This window comes from Anser anser (assembly GCF_964211835.1).
Source record: "Anser anser genome assembly, chromosome: 1".
In the NCBI taxonomy this organism is placed as follows: domain Eukaryota; kingdom Metazoa; phylum Chordata; class Aves; order Anseriformes; family Anatidae; genus Anser; species Anser anser.
In genome coordinates, this window is record NC_139720.1 from 188908738 (window position 1) to 188927466 (window position 18729).

The 18729-nt window shown below is 36.4% G+C and overlaps 1 protein-coding gene across 7 annotated transcripts in view; it reads left to right on the forward strand.

The window, feature by feature from the left end:
• N4BP2L2 (NEDD4 binding protein 2 like 2) overlaps positions 1-18729 on the forward strand; it is a 50708-nt gene that overhangs the window by 11032 nt on the left and 20947 nt on the right. For 3 of the 7 annotated variants that reach the window (XM_083810339.1, XM_083810338.1, XM_083810341.1), the window contains 4 exons: positions 1069-1193; positions 5833-5921; positions 6287-6363; positions 10610-10753. In XM_083810339.1, the coding sequence (XP_083666465.1) occupies positions 1069-1193; positions 5833-5921; positions 6287-6363; positions 10610-10753 (435 nt within the window). Of the gene's footprint in view, positions 1-1068; positions 1194-1222; positions 3674-3703; positions 4218-5832; positions 5922-6286; positions 6364-10609; positions 11806-18729 lie in introns of those variants that run through there. The other 4 variants (XM_083810344.1, XM_083810342.1, XM_083810343.1 and 1 more) reach the window with 4 other exon arrangements.

Genomic DNA, 18729 nt, shown 5'->3' on the forward strand with positions numbered 1-18729 from the left:
ACTGTCAAGGAGATCAGACTGTGGATCTGTAGATCTGACTTTAAATAGAACTGTGCTGTTGTCTCAGTTTTACAAGGTTTTCCTTGATATGAAAAAACCCTATCTTAAATTTCTTGTCATCCTTTATTGAAACTACAGTTCTGCAAGACGTTAACCCATGGAGCTGCTGCTCTGCCAGGGGTGGTCTGCATTGATCCTGAACCACTTTTCTTGTGTCATCTTTTTGGGCTTTTCTTTGAATAGGCTCAACTGCTAAAGTTTCAGAAAAGCAGCATAGGAAAAAAAAAAATGAGAAAAGGTCACTTTCTTCTGGGTATAGTGAATGCCAGTGGCTTGTAGATGCCAGGCTTCTCTCCGTTGATGAGAAGGTGGATGTGAGTAAGCTTTTGTGGCCAGGACTGGGGGATAAAACGTAGAGCTGGAATAAAAGATTATAGGATATTGAAGAAACACATATGCTCTCCTGTACTCCTGACTTTCATTAGTGGGACAATGCTGAAAGGTTATTATGATCTTATACTTTTCCCCGAGAACAGGGAAATTGCTGTAAACATGAGTAGCTTGCTTTTGCTGTTCATGTTCAACACATATTGTATCTGCAGGTAGCATGGACAGAGATCAGAGGAGGGTATATTTAGGAGAAGGATTTAAGCATCCGCTTCATTTCTCAGCTGTATCCAGATTCCATGGTCAGATTGGTTCCTAGAGATAATTACAGATGAGAATTGATGTAGAAAATGTTAGTAAATGCAATAAATGACCATGAGGTGCTCAGAACCTTTTGTAATAGAACCATAAAGTAGGTGGCTACAAACTTCTTTTAAAGATGGTGAGGAAAAAACAACAAAGAGGGGAGCAGTTGAGAGGGGGGGAAAATATACTTTAAATGGGAATTTGTATTGGAAATACTCATAACTATACTTTTATAAACCATTTTATAGTTTGACATTTGCAAGAGGCTCAGAAATGGGGCACAGATAAATATATTTTAGCTATATTGTTTGTGTGCGTGTTTTCTGTCTGAAAAATAAAAGTTTTAATATTTTTGTGTTTACCTTTGTTCAACAGTATTCTGCTTGGTGAAAGCTGTGATGGCATTGTACTCAGCACCGATGATTATTTTCGTCAACAAGATGGATATATGTATAATGTCGTTCAGCTTGGTGATGCCCATGACTGGAACCAGAAGAGAGGTTTGAATGCATTAAAGGAATTCTATTAAATTATGTTTTTATTTAGAGGATAAAAATATAGCATGACATGCATGGGTTAATGGTCTGACTGATAAGGAGCATATATAAAAAAAAAAAAGGTGTAAGTATAGGAGTGTAGATATATATATATAAGTATAGGAGAATATGTATTTTAAATTTTTGTTACATTTTAATGAGTATATATGTATATTTACATTAGATTTTGAAATTGTGGAAGGTTCAGAGTTAGAAGAACAAAATCTCTTTTTCTGTGCTATGACCTGCTGATTAGTTACATTTGATACTAGTATCCAGATGTCAGAATTGAGCCTTTTTAATGCTGGCAACAGCAGAATATCCTTTTTTTTTTTTCCTGTATCTTTCCTGATGTGTGGTTCATCCAAGATTCATGGGAGAGTTTTTCTGAGGAAAATTCTAGTATACTTCTGTAGATTAACAGCTTTGATAAGATATCTTTCTAAATAGTTAGCAGTCTACAAGGATTTGATTTAATTGGTAAAGGAATAGGTACCTGGGGTACAAAGGATAGGGGACAGACTGATTCTCACTCTTTCTCTCATTGTAAAATCTCATTATATGTTTGATCTGTTCCAAAGAGTGGACAAACCAAGCAACTCCATTGCCTGTGAACGCAGCTTAATCTCTCTGCTTTTAGTGTCTCAGACAGAAGCTTCCTTCCCATCATAAGAGGAATCCTTTTTTGCATCAAAAGATATGGAGATCCAAGGAAAAGAATCTGCAGGATAGGAATTAGCAATATTCTCCCTTTTTCTTCCACATCCTCACCCTAATAAAAAAAAATACGCTGGGGAAAATTTATGAATGAACAGTGCAAGAATTTCGTAGAGCAATTATTAGAACTGTAAAAATTGTAAAAAAGCACTTTTGATGTTGGAGTGCAGCAATAGTAAGTATTTGAAATGGAGTTGCTTGTAGAAGTCAAAGGAGCAAAAGAGCTGCTAACAGCAGTTTCCCGATGAGAGGTCTCAGTACGTCACAAATGCAAGACCGCCAAACAGATCTCACTTGGTAGTGGCTTCTGGCTGTTTCTGGCTAGACCTTAAGATCTGTCCAATTCTGTATCATTTAGTTCTGCAGTGTTTTTGATAACCAGAACGCTACATCATTCAGGGATTTTGGTAACTAGAACAAGAACAGCTGTGCCCTGTTGCATAGAACGCCTCTGCTGCAGAAGTCTCTGTCCTGAAGTACTTCAGGATCCTGTGCTTTCATTTCTTTGTGGATCCTTGAAATACATGAAATAACTTCAGGGGAAAAGATGCTAAGGACTCCTTTCTGATGATTAGGTCTAGACTGAAGTTTTATGTCGGTTATGTCAGCTGCATAGGTTATCTATATGTTTGCTAACATTCATAAGATGAAATACTTACCTAGAGCTGTATAGCTCTAATGTCAGAACCATGGAGAAGGCAAGAATTTCCTTTTTTCACTAATAAGAAAATTATTCATTTAAAATTATCCTCCTTCTCTTTTTGGGGTGGGGAGGAGTGAATCTATAATACAGTATCTGTGAGAAAAAATTAGTTAAAAGTGAGACCCATTAGGAAAAACGTATTTTATATGAACAGAATTTAAAACCTTTATTTTTTTTTTTTACAAGACAGTGAATAACATGTCCTTGATACTAAAGCACATATGCATTTAATTTGAAGCTTGTTGGGTCAGCTATACAAATATTAGGAAATGTTAGAATTAATTTGCCATTGTGAAGTTAAATGTGAAATCAGTCTCACTCTTACAGGGTTTTAGGCCCTTAAAGTTCACTTTTCTGTATTTGTTAAGCGTCTCTTACTGTAGTTCATCCTTTTACTGGTAACCTGTGGCTACCTTTAACATGTTTGTAATGTTCTTGACGGGTCCAGTTAGGTTTTAACTGCTTTTTTTTTTGATGGTGACTAATCAGTTACCTTTTTTTTTTTCCCTTTTAAACAAAACTTTACCTAAGGAGTTACATCAGCATACTGTGCACTCTAGCACTAAAATCCAGAGTTAAAATAAGAGAGGAGAATAATCTAAGGTAGTTGTAGCTGTAATTCAATCTTTCTTCGAAAGCTTTTGTAAATTATGTCCCCATTATCTTCATTACCAAATTGGCTATTTTCTTGCTGCCTCTGTGAATTTTTTCTGAATTGCCTCTTTCAGGATTTTTCCCTTGCTTCTGACAGCCTGTCAGTTTTCTTTTCTAAATTCGTGTCTGAGTGTAGTGGGTTTACGTGGCAAGGTTTTGGTAGCAGGGGGCCATAGGGGTGGCTTCTGCAAGAAGAATCCAGAAGCTGCCCCATGTTAGGTAAGGGCCCCACTGCTGGCCAGAGCCAGGCCAATAAGCGATGTTGTTTGCGCCTCTGTGAAAGCATATATAAGACAGGGAAAAAAAAACTGCTGGGGAACAGCGGCTGGGAGAGAGAGAGGAGTGAGAAACAGCCTTGCCAGGAGCCAAGGTCAGTGAAGAAGGAGGGGGAGAGGTGCTCCACGCGCCGGAGCAGAAGTCCCCTGCAGCCCATGGAGAGGCCCCTGGTGGAGCAGGCTGTCCCCCTGCACCCATGGGTCCCACAAGGAGCAGATCTCCACGCTGCAGCCCGTGGAGGAGCCCCCGGTGGAGCAGGTGGATGTGGCCTGGAGGAGGCTGCGGCCCATGGAGAGCCCCCGCAGGAGCAGGCCCCGGGCCGGAGCTGCAGCCCGTGGAGAGGAGCCCACGCAGGAGCAGGGGGTCTGGGGGGAGCTGCCGCCCGTGGGGGACCCGTGCTGGAGCAGTTTGCTCCTGGGGGATGGACCCCGTGGTACGGAGCCATGCGGGAGCAGTTCTTGAAGAGCTGCTGCCTGTGGGCAGCCCCCGCAGGCTCAGTTCGGGAAGGACGGCATCCCGTGGGAGGGACCCCACGGGGAGCAGGGGCAGAGAGGGACCGTGAAGGAGCTGCGGCGATGAAGTGCTATGGACTGATCGCAGCCCCCATTCCCCCGTTCCGCTGCGCCGCTCGGGAGGAGGTGGAAGAGGGCAGATGGGGGGAAGGCATTTTTGGTTTCTTTCCTTTGTTTCTCACTTCTCTAGCTTGTTAGTAATAGGCAGTAAATCTTACTATCTCCCTTTGCTGAGTCTCTTTTGCCCGTCACGTTTATTGTTGAGCGATCTCCCTGGCCTTATCTCAACTCTTAAGCTCTTTGTGTTGTATTTTCTCCCCCTTCCTCTTTGAGGAGGGGAGTGAGAGAGCGGCTGTGGTGGAACTCGGCTGCCCACCCGAGTAAAACCACCACACTGAGAAAGATCATTTGTGCAACGTTAATGAAACCAGGGCAATATATTCTTCAGTTTTTATGGCTTTCTCCACTGATTCTTAGTGCTCTGTTGTAACATACTTTATATTTGCTTTTTCTCTCCCTACCATCTACATAGTTACTTCCCAGACTCTTTTTATGTAGTTTCTTCCTATTGTGTGGATTGATTCCATCAAGAAAAATCTACAATAACTTTTTTCTCAGCAATAATTCTACAATAACTTAGGGTTGTTTTTTAGTTTGTTCGTTAGTTTTGTTTCCTTCGGATCTCCTCTTTATTCAGTGTACAAACTGAACACTATTTGCTGAATGGGCATGTATTTAACAGATGTCTTGGATTTTTTTATAATCCTCAGTACTTGTTACTAACTTTTCATTTAATATATACTATTTTAACTCTGTTTACTGAAACATTCTTAATTCTCCTGGAAACTTTTTTTTTGTATGACGGTAATCTCAGTGTTTTAAGCTTTTAAGGTATTTCATTCATTTCATCTGGTTCATCATCTTAACTTTCTTGTGAGGACTAGCGGTTTTAAATTGATTTTTTTTTGGCAAGCTGAGACACAGTTGCTAAAAATATCTTCCTATTTTGGACGCCAGACTTAGCAATTTAGACATTCTCTTCGGGATGTGTAGTAGTAATAGAACTTCATATATTCAGAATAAATTTTCACTGTCTTCATATTCATATGAGTTCATATCACTTCTCTAAATGATATTTGTAACTTTTTAAGTTGGACAGCCAAAAAATGAAGCTCATGTAAAGTAGTGGCCACTTGGTATGTTCAAGAACATTCACCAAAAGGTGATCCTTCTTCATTTGCAGTCATGCTGATTTAGCAGGATGTGTGATGTCTTTGTATGAAGGCTACATATTTCTTAGCATTTTGCTGGGGAAGAACTGCAATACCTAACCACAGTTCCCAGTTATGAATGTACCATGTGCTGCTGGTAAAGCTGGAACTTGGATATGGTTTTGTGCTGGTGATCTCTGTATTAACGCTCGGCAGGCCACATACTTTGAGCAACTGTGTTGCGTGGCTTTGACTTTACGCTTCTTGTTTATCCCTTTGTATCAATTCACCATCACCTTGTTTCTATGTTCCTGGTTTCATTTTTCTTACCTTTTTGCTCCTACTACTTTCCATTTCCATCTCTACCTCTCAGTACTTTGAATCTTGTTCTTAGAACAGTGTGTTTCAGTCAGACTATTGCAAAACAATTCTTGCATTCACCATTTTATTTGAGTTACATAATTGTTTATTTACATGCACTAATTTGAATTACATAACTGCTTATTTACGTGCACTGTTTTTCATTGCAGCAAAGCAAGCAATGGAGCAGGGAAGATCTCCAGTTATAATAGACAACACTAATACTCAAGCCTGGGAGATGAAACCATATGTGGAAGTGGTAGGTTTTGTTGTGAAATCATACCATCTGTTACAACCTCGCACATTTACCTTCACATGTGATAAGCTGGTCTGCTTTGTGTGAGACCATTTTCCTTACTCAAATTTCCGAAGAGAGACAGCTTATTGATACAATCAGTAACTGGCAATAGTCCAGAACAGTTTTAGGACAGACTTGATCTAATCTGCTTAGCGTGGAGTGAAAGCTAAGACAGGTTTGGGGGCAAGTGAAATTCAGTGTGCTACTATTGTAGAGTTAACTACATCCATTTATTATACTGGTCTACAAACCTGTTATAGTCATTACTATTCATATTTTATATAATTATGATACTCATATGAAACATTTTTCTTTGCTTGCTGCAGGCTCTAGAAAAGGGATACAGAGTGGAGTTCCACGAGCCAGATACTTGGTGGAAGTTTGATCCTGAAGAATTAGAAAAGTAAGGTTTATATTACAGAAATCATTGTACTTGTATGTATATGAGACACAGACAAACAGATTTGCCCGTTTATATATATATTTAAGGGGTTTATATTTTATCCAGTATCTTATTTTTTTCAAATGTGTAACTACTAGTAGAAAATATATTTTATTTAAGTATGCATTTTGAGTTGTACCTTCAAATAGAAGTGTTACGGATATCAAAAGAGGTCCTGTCTTGTTGGCCCAAAGTAGTCAGTATTAAAACTTTGTTGCATGCGAGTAGAAAAAGTGATTGAACAGTGTTGTGCTTCTGTTGTATTGAATGATTTAAGTTATCCTGAGAAACTTTTTGTTAAAAAACACTGAAGACAAGAAATAGAAGACAAAGGGAAATTATGCATTCAATTAAGAGTGCATAAGTGCCTTGTTGTGTCTACTTTTTTGGATGTCTTAGTGCCAGGGAATAGTAGTCCGTTCCTAATCAGTGAAGGTTAAAAAGAAAGTTTGTGTTTTAGGTGGTTCTATTGCAGGATTTTGTGAAATTGTTCCCAGTCTTGAGAGGGTCTGTTGTAGAGTACTGTTGGACATCGGTTATTGGTCGTGTGCGTTGTGAGAGCATCTGGAAAGTTGTTTATTATTCCTGGTTAACTTTTCTTTTGGCTCAGGTATATATATCTGCTTTTAGGAATCTGCGAGGTACCAACCCCACTTAGGGAAATTTGTGTTTGAAATGCAGTGTAATGCTTTCACGGTTGATTCCAAGGAGTTCTCTTGCTGATTGTAATTTTACATGCTTCCAACTGACTTGGCTTTTGTCATTGTTTCAGCTTTGTAGAATAGCCCCTACAAACCACCAAGTATGTTTGTGTAATACATATATTACTTACTTAGACTTTATTCTGCATTCTCTATAAATCTTTTAAAGTTGTCATCTTTTTCTCCTAAGCTGACGCTAATTTATTCTTAGAGATGGAGTTCTCTCACTGTTGGATGAATTTTTTTTAAGTTTTTCTAGTTACGGTGCGGAACTGCTACGTTAGGCAGAAAGCCGTCTTGGGAATCAGACATTTCTAAGATGTTCACTGTGAGATCTCCTTTGCTTGAGAAAGACTCAAATTTTCCCGAAAATGCATGTTTTCACATGGTCTGAATCTTGTTTTTAACTTTCATCCGGTACTATAATATGGTGACATTCTAGCAGTCTGGTGCGTTTCTAGATACCATTTTTATAGAGTTGCGTCTGCCATAGCATTTAGTGTTCAGAAATCTATGAAAAGCCTTATTGAAAGGAAAAGAGACGGGGTCAACACTGGCTGAATGGTGAATTCGTGATGTCAAGAACATGACAGATGTTTTAGTGTGGAATAGCTTTCAGAGTCTTTCTTTTTTTCTTCCAGCATGTCAATGAGGTACAAATTGCCTTTAGACTCGCTCATGTGTGATTTTGCTTTTAGTTTAGTTTTGTGCACGTAACTTGTGAAAACATCTTGATTTCACATGTATGTCTCGCGGTAGTGCTTGAGACATCTTGCATAGCATTTAGACCTTTCATATAAAGGGTTTTATACTTTCAGATGCAATTTTTAGGATATCCTGGAAACTGCAGGTCAGAACAAATAAGTGGCAAAATGATTGGTAGAAGAGAAATGTTTTTGATGTGTTTAATGAATGTTGGATGAAATGTTACTATGTTTTGTGCTTGTATGCTTTCTGAGCGGCTGGTCAGTTAGGAAACAGAACATTAAAGTAAGTGCATTTGATTCAGACTTTTGGGAAATAATTATCCTGTGTAATCAGCATTTTGGGACAGGTGGTGTTTTCCTAATTAAAAGTTACGTGCTGTCTGTATATACACAGAAGTGATACACAACATGTTTAGTGTACCCCATTTTCCTTCAGTGTGATTGTCAAACTGCAGTTTGGCATTGACTGCATCGAACTCTTGCTGATTGTTTAAAGTAGTAATGCCTATGTAGGATTATTTTGCCAATATATTGTTGTGCTCTACATGGCAAGATTCTTCGAGTATAGAAGCATTTAACAGTGACAGAACTTTACTATTATCAATAGATTGTTTGTTGCTCCAAGCAAAAAAACCCAAAAGCTTTCAAAGTACAACTGTCTGTTAGGAGGTTTAGCTGGTATATCTTATTATTTAAGGGTGAGATGGCTTTATGTTCTTTCAGTATAGCCAAGATGCCAAAAGATGAATGAAGACATGCCCAAAGAGGACATTTGCTTTGGGATGTGGTTTAATGGTACACGTCGCAGTGCTAGGTGAATGGCTGGACTGGATGGTCTTAGAGGTCTTCTACAAATCTGAATGAGTCTGTGAATCTAGGACATCCTAGCATTAAATAACCCTATACAACATATTCATTCAATTTTTTTTTTAAAGTAATTTCTGTGCTTGATGGGATTCTGCTGCTGGTGATTGGATTGTCCTGCCTTTTTCTTTAAGAAAAACTACTTGCTCATTCAAGTCCATTCAATTTTGGGTGAATGTGCACTTTATGCCATTTGCACTTGAGTTGTTTTCTTTTCCTAGCTGTACTGAGACAGGGAGAATCTTATATAACTTTGTACTTGCACTGGGTGGCACAAAAGGATTTAGACTTCTTCTTTTCCATTTCTTTATCATGTAAGTCAAGTGCTTTACAGAATCCCTGTATTTCTAGGGGTTGGTTTTTTCCTGTGCTATTAGCCTTGTTCATATTTGTGAATAAAATCAAAACTGTTAAGACTTGTTAGCTGATGAGTTTAACATGCTGCTGATCCTGGACATCTTTAGCAGGATGTGAAAATTAATAGCTGTTAAGTGGTGAGCCTCTTGTGGTGGTCGCTGTAGCTTCTGATGTTGTCTCATCTGGAAAAAAAGATCTGTGAGGGAAATGCTCCGCTTGATTCTGAGTACCTCTGAGATGCCCAATCTAAAAATCTTCTAAATCTTCTTCCAATCTAAATATGAAACTAGTGTGCTACCTACAGTATGCTTTGAGCTTTTGTGAACTTGATAGGTACTCCTCTGTTGCAATAATATGCACAAACTCCTAGATTTTTTTTTAATATTTGTCTATAGACTACCTTTTTTCCAGCATATCCTATTTGTCCCCCTTGTTGATTTCTCCCTTACAGAATTTAGAAAATTGTTAAGGGGACTCATGCCCCCTGTCCCTCTCAGAAAGCACGAAGATACCCCAGTGGTATGACTTGGAAATTATTCATCTTCGACAAGGTTTCTTGGTGATAAGAATATAGTGGGTTATGGTAAATTCTTGACTACTTTATAAAAAGATTCCATTTACATTCTGTGTCTATTCTTTTAGATTCAGTTCTGTTACAGTGCTGGTAATTCGCTGACATTTAGTTTGTGCTTGAGCCTTGTGGTTTTCTTTTTAGCAGGGATTGAAATTCTGCTAATGTGGATTTTAAGGTGCTATTCCATAGATACTGAGGAGATAGATGCATTGCAATGTAGTATCTCAGGTTCTTAATGGGCCAAGTGCTCACTGAAAGCAGCAGCTGTTCACTGAATACTGCAATGACAAGTTTTTTGGCTGCTCTTCCCTTCCCTTCTGTGTCTTTTTTGAGTATATTTCTAATTTTTTCTCAAGAATTGGTAAAAACTACTAGATAAAGTATCATGAGCATGCAGTGCTAGTTCAAAACTAAAATTTTTCCTCATTTTATATAGAGATTTATTGATGAGAAATACTCTGTCATTAAGTCTTGATACCATGTAGTTCCATTTCTTTTTGTTTCTTTGAACATTGCTTTCATAAGTAATAGTCTATAACACATTATTCCTTCTACCTATTAGCTAGTATACAATGCAAAATTCGATGAATAAACAAAATAAAGTCTTTCTAGAATTATTTATGTATGTTTTCCTGGTGAATAACATCACATTTCTGTATGAAGAAGAAAGGCTGTAATTGTTTTCTGTTGTTTAATATATTCAGTGTTGAATTGTTAAAAAAAAAACAAACACGTTGAATATTAGGAGAATGAGAATACAGTGTAATGAAATTGAAATTTCAAATGTCACAGCATTTTAGTTTAAAAATGTATGCAATCACTTGACTTAGTTGAATGTATGTTTTTCAGTTATCTAAGGCTTACTGCTAAGTAATGCAGGAAAATACAACTGTTTTTTATAGATATGAAAAGCAAGAACAAAAAAATGTGAAAGTAGTTTTTTTTTTTTAAAGACTGTAAACATAAACATACCAGACAATTTATTCAAGTTTTTATTTTTGTAGGAGGAATAAACATGGGGTCACTCGTGAGAAGATTGCTCAGATGTTGGAACGATACGAATATCAAATATCCATACCTATTGTCATGAATTCAGTTGCACCTCCTCACAAACACACACAAAGGCCACCTCTGCAGCGAAGACATAGGTGGGGAGGCAATACAGACTCATGGAATTCTTTCACTATTTCCAGTAGCCGATAACACAGTTGCAGTCAGTTACAAAAATCTGTTACTTGCCCTTCTAAAACACATCATCACCTCCAATAAAGTAGTGGATTTTCTGTTTTAAATAGGCCTGTTTCAGGACCGTTCCCTTCTGGAGGTTGTTCCTTTAATGGACTTGCATGTAAATAAAATTGTAAATTAAATGTTTTAAAAATATATATATTTATTACAGTTGTAATAACTTTGATTTCAGTAAAATATTTGATATAGTATGAGGTATAGCAGTCTTCCTTCCTAAACTTAAGACATGATGTTTTCATATAACAAGTAACTGTTGAACAGTTTTTTTAAAGAGGTCCTATTTGATACCTTTTAAAACAGAATTAAAGCCCAGAAGAAGAGCTTATTTATGTAGTAGTTGATTTTAATGATTCTAATTGAGACTCTTTATCTCTTATGAGATCTTTTTGAAAACACTTATGTCTTGGATTGTCCTTTTGTTTTAATTGGTATATATTGACAATTGGCAAGCTATTGGCATGTATTTTCTGGCTTTTTGTCTCAGAAGCTCATCTCAGCTGAAGCAGCGTTCTGTTAATACAGTGTTCACCAGCCTTAAACTCTGTAACCTCAATTCTTTAATTTATTTATTCATTCTCAGTGGTAGCAGCATGTAGAGTATGATTGTGTCTGTGCACCACCAACTCTTTTTGTACTTAAACTAAATGTTCTCACTACAAATGCCAGTTTCGTTGCTCTTTCTAAGGCAATTTCTTTCATCTAGGATAAAAATTAAGTACTTGGAAGTATCAATTCAATACAAATACTGGAGATAGTTCTGTAAAACCATGTTACATTCTTAATTTTGGCACAGGCAATGTGATCTGTTATTCAGCGCATAACAACGAATGAGACAGCATGGAGATTGACTAATTTTTATCCTTTTTCGCTTAAAACCTGATGAATTCATAAGTTTTGACTTCGCTTGCTTTCTAACTGCTTGCTGTATTAATAAAATACGTTTGTCTTCGAAGTTGTTTTAGTAGTTCAATGCAACAGTTTTTGTTTTCAAGCTTTTGTGATTTTTATTCAGATGAGCATTGCTAGTAACCTGTTAGCTGAAATAACCTATCTTCAGGTCTAACTATGTTTGACATCCTTAAACACTAAATGAGTAAGTCTTGAATAGGAAGGCTTGTTGAGAATGTGAAAACATAACTAAAGTTATTATTATTATTACTATTATAATGGTGCAATAGTCATCAGAATTTTGAAAATTCTGAAGCCAGCATGATTTTTTTTTTTTTTTAACTTATTGGGAGTTTCTGTGGTGGGCCCTAAAAATTGCTTCATCTTTTAAGTCTTGAGTAACATAAAAATCTGGGTATATAATGAATTATCTTTCTGTGGTTTTATACAACTACTGTGTGTCTACATTTGTACAATTTAATGTATATCTAGAATAACATTTTCATAAAAGATTTTTTAAACTGTAAGAGTCGAAGTATGCAGTTTCACATTTCAGTAATGTTTTAATTATTTGAAAAATAATCTATTTCAAATAGTGCACAGTTTCTTAATATATTGAACTACTGTTTATGTATTAAAAAGAAGCAGCTTTCCAATTATATTAATGATCTTACCTTGTTGTATATTATTCATACCAATTGCGTTTACTGTATTTTAGTTTTCATAGTCATCTTTTTCCATGTCTCAGGAGAATCATGGAAATCATTGTCAATGGTCAGTAATACTTCAATTATCCTGAAGTTTTTATATTTAAATATAAATTACATTTCAACAGAGAGGAAGATGAAAAGGTTTTAGAGAGACTCATTTTATTTACTCACATGATCATAATTATTATGACTTTTAAGTCATAATAAAGTGATAAAATTTATTAATTATGTGTGATATTCAGGCGGTGTGCTAAGATATGACAAAAAAGGTGATTATTGAAATTTGGCGTTATATCTTTTGGTACCCTCTGTCTTCAGTTTTTTGAAAGATTTTTTTAGAAATATTCTTATTTGATATTTATGTTTTCTTTAACTGAATTTTAGTATTTAAGTAGATAGGAATTAAGACTGTTTTAAAAGGATGCAGCATATTTGTGTTATATGTATGTTTTTAATAAATTGTTGATGGATGGTGAGTATTTCTGATATGTGAAGCACGTTGATCAGTATAGGCTTGCTATCTGCCAAGGGATATGTGACAAGAACAGAATGCTTTGCAACTTGTCAGAGTATCAAACACTTACTGTAAACTGCTTAATCTATAAAGCTGTATTCCAAGGTAAGTCCATGGTAGGTGAAATCGCCATTACTGTGTAACACATGATCTTTGTTTTGTTATATATATTTCGTGAGGGTTTCACATCTGTGGCTTAAGCTACTAACTAGAAATATGTGTTTCTGAAAGAGAAGTTGATTTCTTTTCATCCATGATGGCATATTACACTACAATATTTATATGTTTAAAAAAAAAAGCAATAAAGAGAGGATGTGAAATACATATTACAGGTAATGAATTTCAAAAATGACTTATTAACATTTAAAAATTTCAAAATGACTTATTTTGTCAAAAAGTACATACAAGAAATGTAAGAACTCCTATTTCAGTTAGACCTGGGCTCTAGATATTTTTCCTGTCTGGCATAGCATTTATGCAATACACCTATTAATTTGTCACCCATACTAACAATATACCTAGAATTAAGGTTTTCTGTTGTTTTTGATTTTTAGTAAATTGCTAGTTCATAGTGTATGATGAAATAATAGTGTTACAAATGCAGATTCTAAGTATCTGTTGCATACTTCAAGCTAGTGAGATTTGGTAAGTAAATTTAAACAGAAGAGTTAAGATGCTTAGCTGTAGTTTTACCACCCTGCTCTTCTAAGCGTGAAATTTAAACCAGAGTTAGTCTGCAGAACATACATAATTTGATAGCAGTTAGCAACACGTAATTGTATATAGCTATAAAGGAAAAAGAAAGAGCTCTAGTTTTATTGCTTAATCTAACTGCTCTGTTTCTTGTTTTATTAGTTTATTTCCTAAAGTATTAAAAGCTTTGACAGATGATTTAGTGATTGTCTTTTTTTACATCTAAATAATAATAATAAAACACTAGACGTTCTAATGTAACAACATTTAAAAAAAAAAAAGTATTAAATGGTGTCCTATTAGGAATTCTGTCTTCTGTTCTGGTGTCCATGTCCTTTTTAGATTCAGTCTAATCTATTTTACTATGCAGGGTATTTTTTAAGCTTTTTTTCTTTAAAGAAGAAAGCCAAGATTTTTTCTTTTTTGTTCTCTCTCTTGAAATGTTCTACAGAGATGGTAGATTTATTTCTTTCTCTGTTAATAGATAACTGAAGATCAGGCTTGTCTAACTGGGGTGAGACCCATAACATTTGATAACATTTGTATATGATTATTTTCTTTCATGATGTAATTTAGGATGTCAGGCTTTTTTTTTTTGACCAGTATGATTCATTTTCAGTGAATTAGGGAAATAAAAAAAAGTGTTTTTGTAATTTCACATTCCTGTGTATGATAGCTGTAGTTTTGAACTTCTGCTTCATCCTAGCAAGCACATTTCCTGGAAGGAATTCTTTCCCTCTCTGCTGTACATCATGGGGGTGAGACAACAGGGTGTATGTTGAGAATTGAGGGGTTTCCATACGAAAGAAAACAGGCCTGTATTACACCTCCCAGTAAGTAGCAGTAAGACAACATCGTGTTGAAATGCAGTTCATACAATTGAAATCAAATACTGAATTTAAGAGTGTTTGGCTGTTTCATGTAAGTCAAATGTGTGGAAATATTTCACCTCACTGTTTCTACAGTGACATTTTTTCAATATTTTTTCCTTTTTTCAATATTTTATCTTTTCATCCTTTTGAAATAAAAGCAAGAGCAGTATGGTTTTGCTGAAATGTTATTTGTTAGATTAAAACTCTCTAGTGTTTGAAAAGTATTGCATCTGGAATGGGTCTTTGCAGTTTCCTTTTAGCTGATAATGCTGTTTCCACATCGAGAGCTACTTCCTTCCTCAGGTAGGCTGTCGTTGACCATTTAACGTGTATTTTACTGGTATATCGTGCTGCTGTAACATCATGTTCTGCCAAGTCAGCATATATTGTGTCTGTGAAGTAATTTTTTCTCAGTCGTACTTGCAGCCTTTTTATGGTTTTAAATATTTTTGCATTTTTAAGTTGTCACTTAAATTCAGCATCAACTTTTCTCATGAGGTCCCTCAAACTGGTAAAGAGTGGCTGCTTTGTAATCATGTGGTCGTCCTGTTTGTCCTTTTCATGTATTGGCCTGATGCTAACTTTGTGAGTATTGTAGGATTTCTGAAAACATACTAGACAAACATTTTCTGAGCACAATTTTCGGAACATGTTATGTAACTACTGATTAAAAACGAACAAACATTAATTCTTCAGTAGATTTTGTTTGATCTCTCAAATTACTAACAGACTAAAAAGTTCTGCCTTAGCTGACAGGTTAAATAACTTGGCATAATATTTCTAAGGGGTTTATTGTATCATTAGAAATTAGTTATGGGGCTATAATCCTGTTTGGCTGTCCTTTCATTCATGATACTTATGATCATTTTTATTCCTCTACCCATCAGTTTTGGTAACCTATGGTTACCACAGATAACTGTTAACCTCTATAACAACTTCCTGAACAGCTTTCTCACACCTTGTTCTTAACACGAGGAGTTTCTTATGGCTCATGGGCCTTATTTGGAGTGGATTGGGCCATATTACTTTTCCCTTGTTTTGCATTTTTCCTTATAGCTTCACTCTGTAAGGTGAACACATTGCTCTCCAGGACTCATGAAAACAAAAGCAGAGTTATTGGATCTTTACCTGGAGCAAGACAGGCGTACATATTTGAGCTACATTTGCAGATTATAGATCAAACTGTTTTGGTACATGCTCCAAACATTCAATGAAGTATACCTGAGAAAACTTCAAAGCTATTTTCACTTCTTGAAACCTGTAGTTACGAGACTGTGCTCATGGTTGTGCAGAAAAACTATTATATATCGGAGAATAAATCATATTGTATATATGTATATATTGAAAGCACAGTTAAAGCTTTGGGTTTCATCCTATGTTTTTGTTTCATTCCAGCAGTCTAGAATGACTTCTTGTTCCTAATAATGTAAGTTATGTCCATAGCGCTGCCCTTTTTGGTCCTAGATCTTGAGGAGAGGCTTTGTTGTGAGCAAAGAGATCTGACAATGGGTTAACTTTCTACTGCTCTGAAGGGAAGTGAGTTGTAAAGAGATGAAATGAGTTTGTCTTTTGGCTGGTTGGTTTGTTGAGAAGGCCCAGCTTTGAGCTCCCTGCTCCTAGTAGGAGGTGAGGGCCACACGGTGCCCAGGGGGAGGCTGAGAGGAACTGGGCCTGTTCAGCCTCAAGAGGAGATTGCTTCTGCTGGACAGAGGCTATAAAGGTGGAGCCAGGCTCTTCTCAGATGAGAAGCAACAGACAGAAGCTGCAGCGTGGGAAATTACAGTTAGATCTTAAAAATCCACTGTGAGGGTGGTGAGACAGAGGCAGAGTTTCCCCAGAGGTTGTGTAATTTTCCACTCTTGGAGCATTCAAAACTTGGCTGGGCAAGGCACTGAGCAGCAAGGTCTAAGTTGGTATTGTTTTGAGCGGATGTTGGACCATATGATCTCCAGAGGCCCTTTCTGGCATAAATCATTCTACTTTAATGGATATAGTAATAGCAGTGTCCAGGATATCAAAAGAACTATTTAGCCCATATCAGTCTTAGCCCATATGATATACCAAAGGAGAAAGATCAATACACAAAAGTAGTAGGTGAAAGGCCAGTATGATAAAGTACTGAGATTTGTTTTTATTTTGTTTTTTACAAAAAGATGCAATACTGTCGGGAAAATACACGTTATAATTGAATGTTATGTAGCTCTCAATATTTCACACAGCATTTGAGATGCTCAGATTAAGCCTCATACTTACTGTGACTGTTCTCAATAACAACACTCTGCAGTTAGACGTAAATTTTAGTGTTGCTATCATCTAGGCTATAGGTTGGGTACTTAATGTTTGCTGTTACTGTTTTCTTTATTATATTCCTCTTGCAACTTTTCTTTCCCCCCTTTTTGTCTTATTCTGAAACTCTGCCTTTCTGATTTGGCATGATCTTCTCTACCCTATGTGTTTTTGCTATAGTTTGCTTTGTAATTCTGGAGCCATTTCCCCCTTCTGTTTCCTTCCCTGAACTATCAACTTGTGTGCAGAGCTACACCTTATTCTCTTTTTTTTGTTTGTTTTGTTTTTTAATGCCTCAGCTTAAGCTGACGCTGATTTAAAAAGTGAGATTATTAATTCTTCCCCACCCCCAGGTATCCTTTTGAATTTTTTCCTGTTCTGCTGACAGTAGTACTTTTTGTCATACTATCTATTTCTCTTCATCCATTCTTCTCTTAGCCTCATGAAGTTTGTGGCATCTTCTTGTGTTTTGTTCTCAGGAGTACAGTCTGTGCTGTAGATATTTAATTACATGTCTTTGCTACAGTTTTGTTGATGGAAGCTATTTTAAATACAGCTGAAATCTATTATCTTTCACTGAAAGTCCCTAGTAGAAAATAGGTTATTGCATACCTCCAAATAGTCCATTCTGCTTTCATTGTGCTTCTGTTGCTTCCTGACACTCCCACCCGTGGTTTTCATCAACTTGATTTTGGTTGTGTCTTAAAACTTCATTTTACATCTGTTTTCTGTGTGAATATGCCTCAAGAAGAAAGGCCAACGCTTCACCCTGTAAATCTGATTGTTGACTTTAAGACCTTTTTGTTGTGCTTGCTTATGACTAAATTCTGGTTTTGATGGCTGTTATATATGTATCCAAGTACTGACAGTACATCACAATACGTATTTCTCTATTTTTTTTGGTAAAAATAGCGCTTTTTATTTATTTACTTCAAGTGGCTTGTACACAGTAAGGATATTTTTCAGGAATTAGGGTCAGGAAAGTGTCTTATTTGTGGACCACATTGTAAGACATGTTTTATTTCACGATCTCATGAGAGCCTCAGCAAATCTGCCTTTTCTCGGGCAGAGCTGCATGAGCAGAATTGCATAAGCACATGCCTGAAAAGCAGTAGATTGTAAGGGAGAGGAATTGTGAAATGGATTGTGAGGCAGCTTACAGAATTTAATTTCTGAATGCAGATCTTATTTCTTCTAAAATCAAGGATCCACTCAGATTCGATACTGTCTTGTATTTTTTGAACTACTTAGGTTATATACATTTGTGCTATACGATAAATCTCTAACATTGTTTTAATTTTGAATGAAAAAGGCTGAGATTTTTTAAGGTGATCTGTTATAGTTGTGCATGTTTTTTCAATATCTGTGAATTGGATGTTAGTCAAGTGGGCTTTGCATTTGCAATGGATGATGTTTGGTCAGTTGCAGTCCTCACCTCAGTGTGCTTCAGCTGATGGTTTCCAACCTGGACCGCCAACTTCATAGCATGTTGTATTTAAAGTGTGCTCTGCTACTGCTGAAAGTGCTTAGGATTTTGTGAGAGCTAATTGCTTCACATCCAGATGTATAATAGTGCTAGGGTTTGTCCAGAAAATAATGCAAAACACAGATTGCTCATTGTGTGGGACAGTGGGATTTTTATATCCTGTTTTAGAAAGAGTTCCATAAAATCTTATATAGAAATGTCTTTATATCAATAATAAATTAAGGAGCAGCGCTGCACAGCAGATTACACCAAACTTTATTAACCAGTGTACATTTGACAATAGTTCATGTGTCTTCAAACGACTTCTCAAAGCAGCATATTTCTCTAGCCTGGATTAATTTCAAATAGGTTGTCTTTGTGATTGAGCTGATATCATCCAATTAATAGGGCTGTTACTGTAGAAATGTTATCAGACTTGCAAACGTGG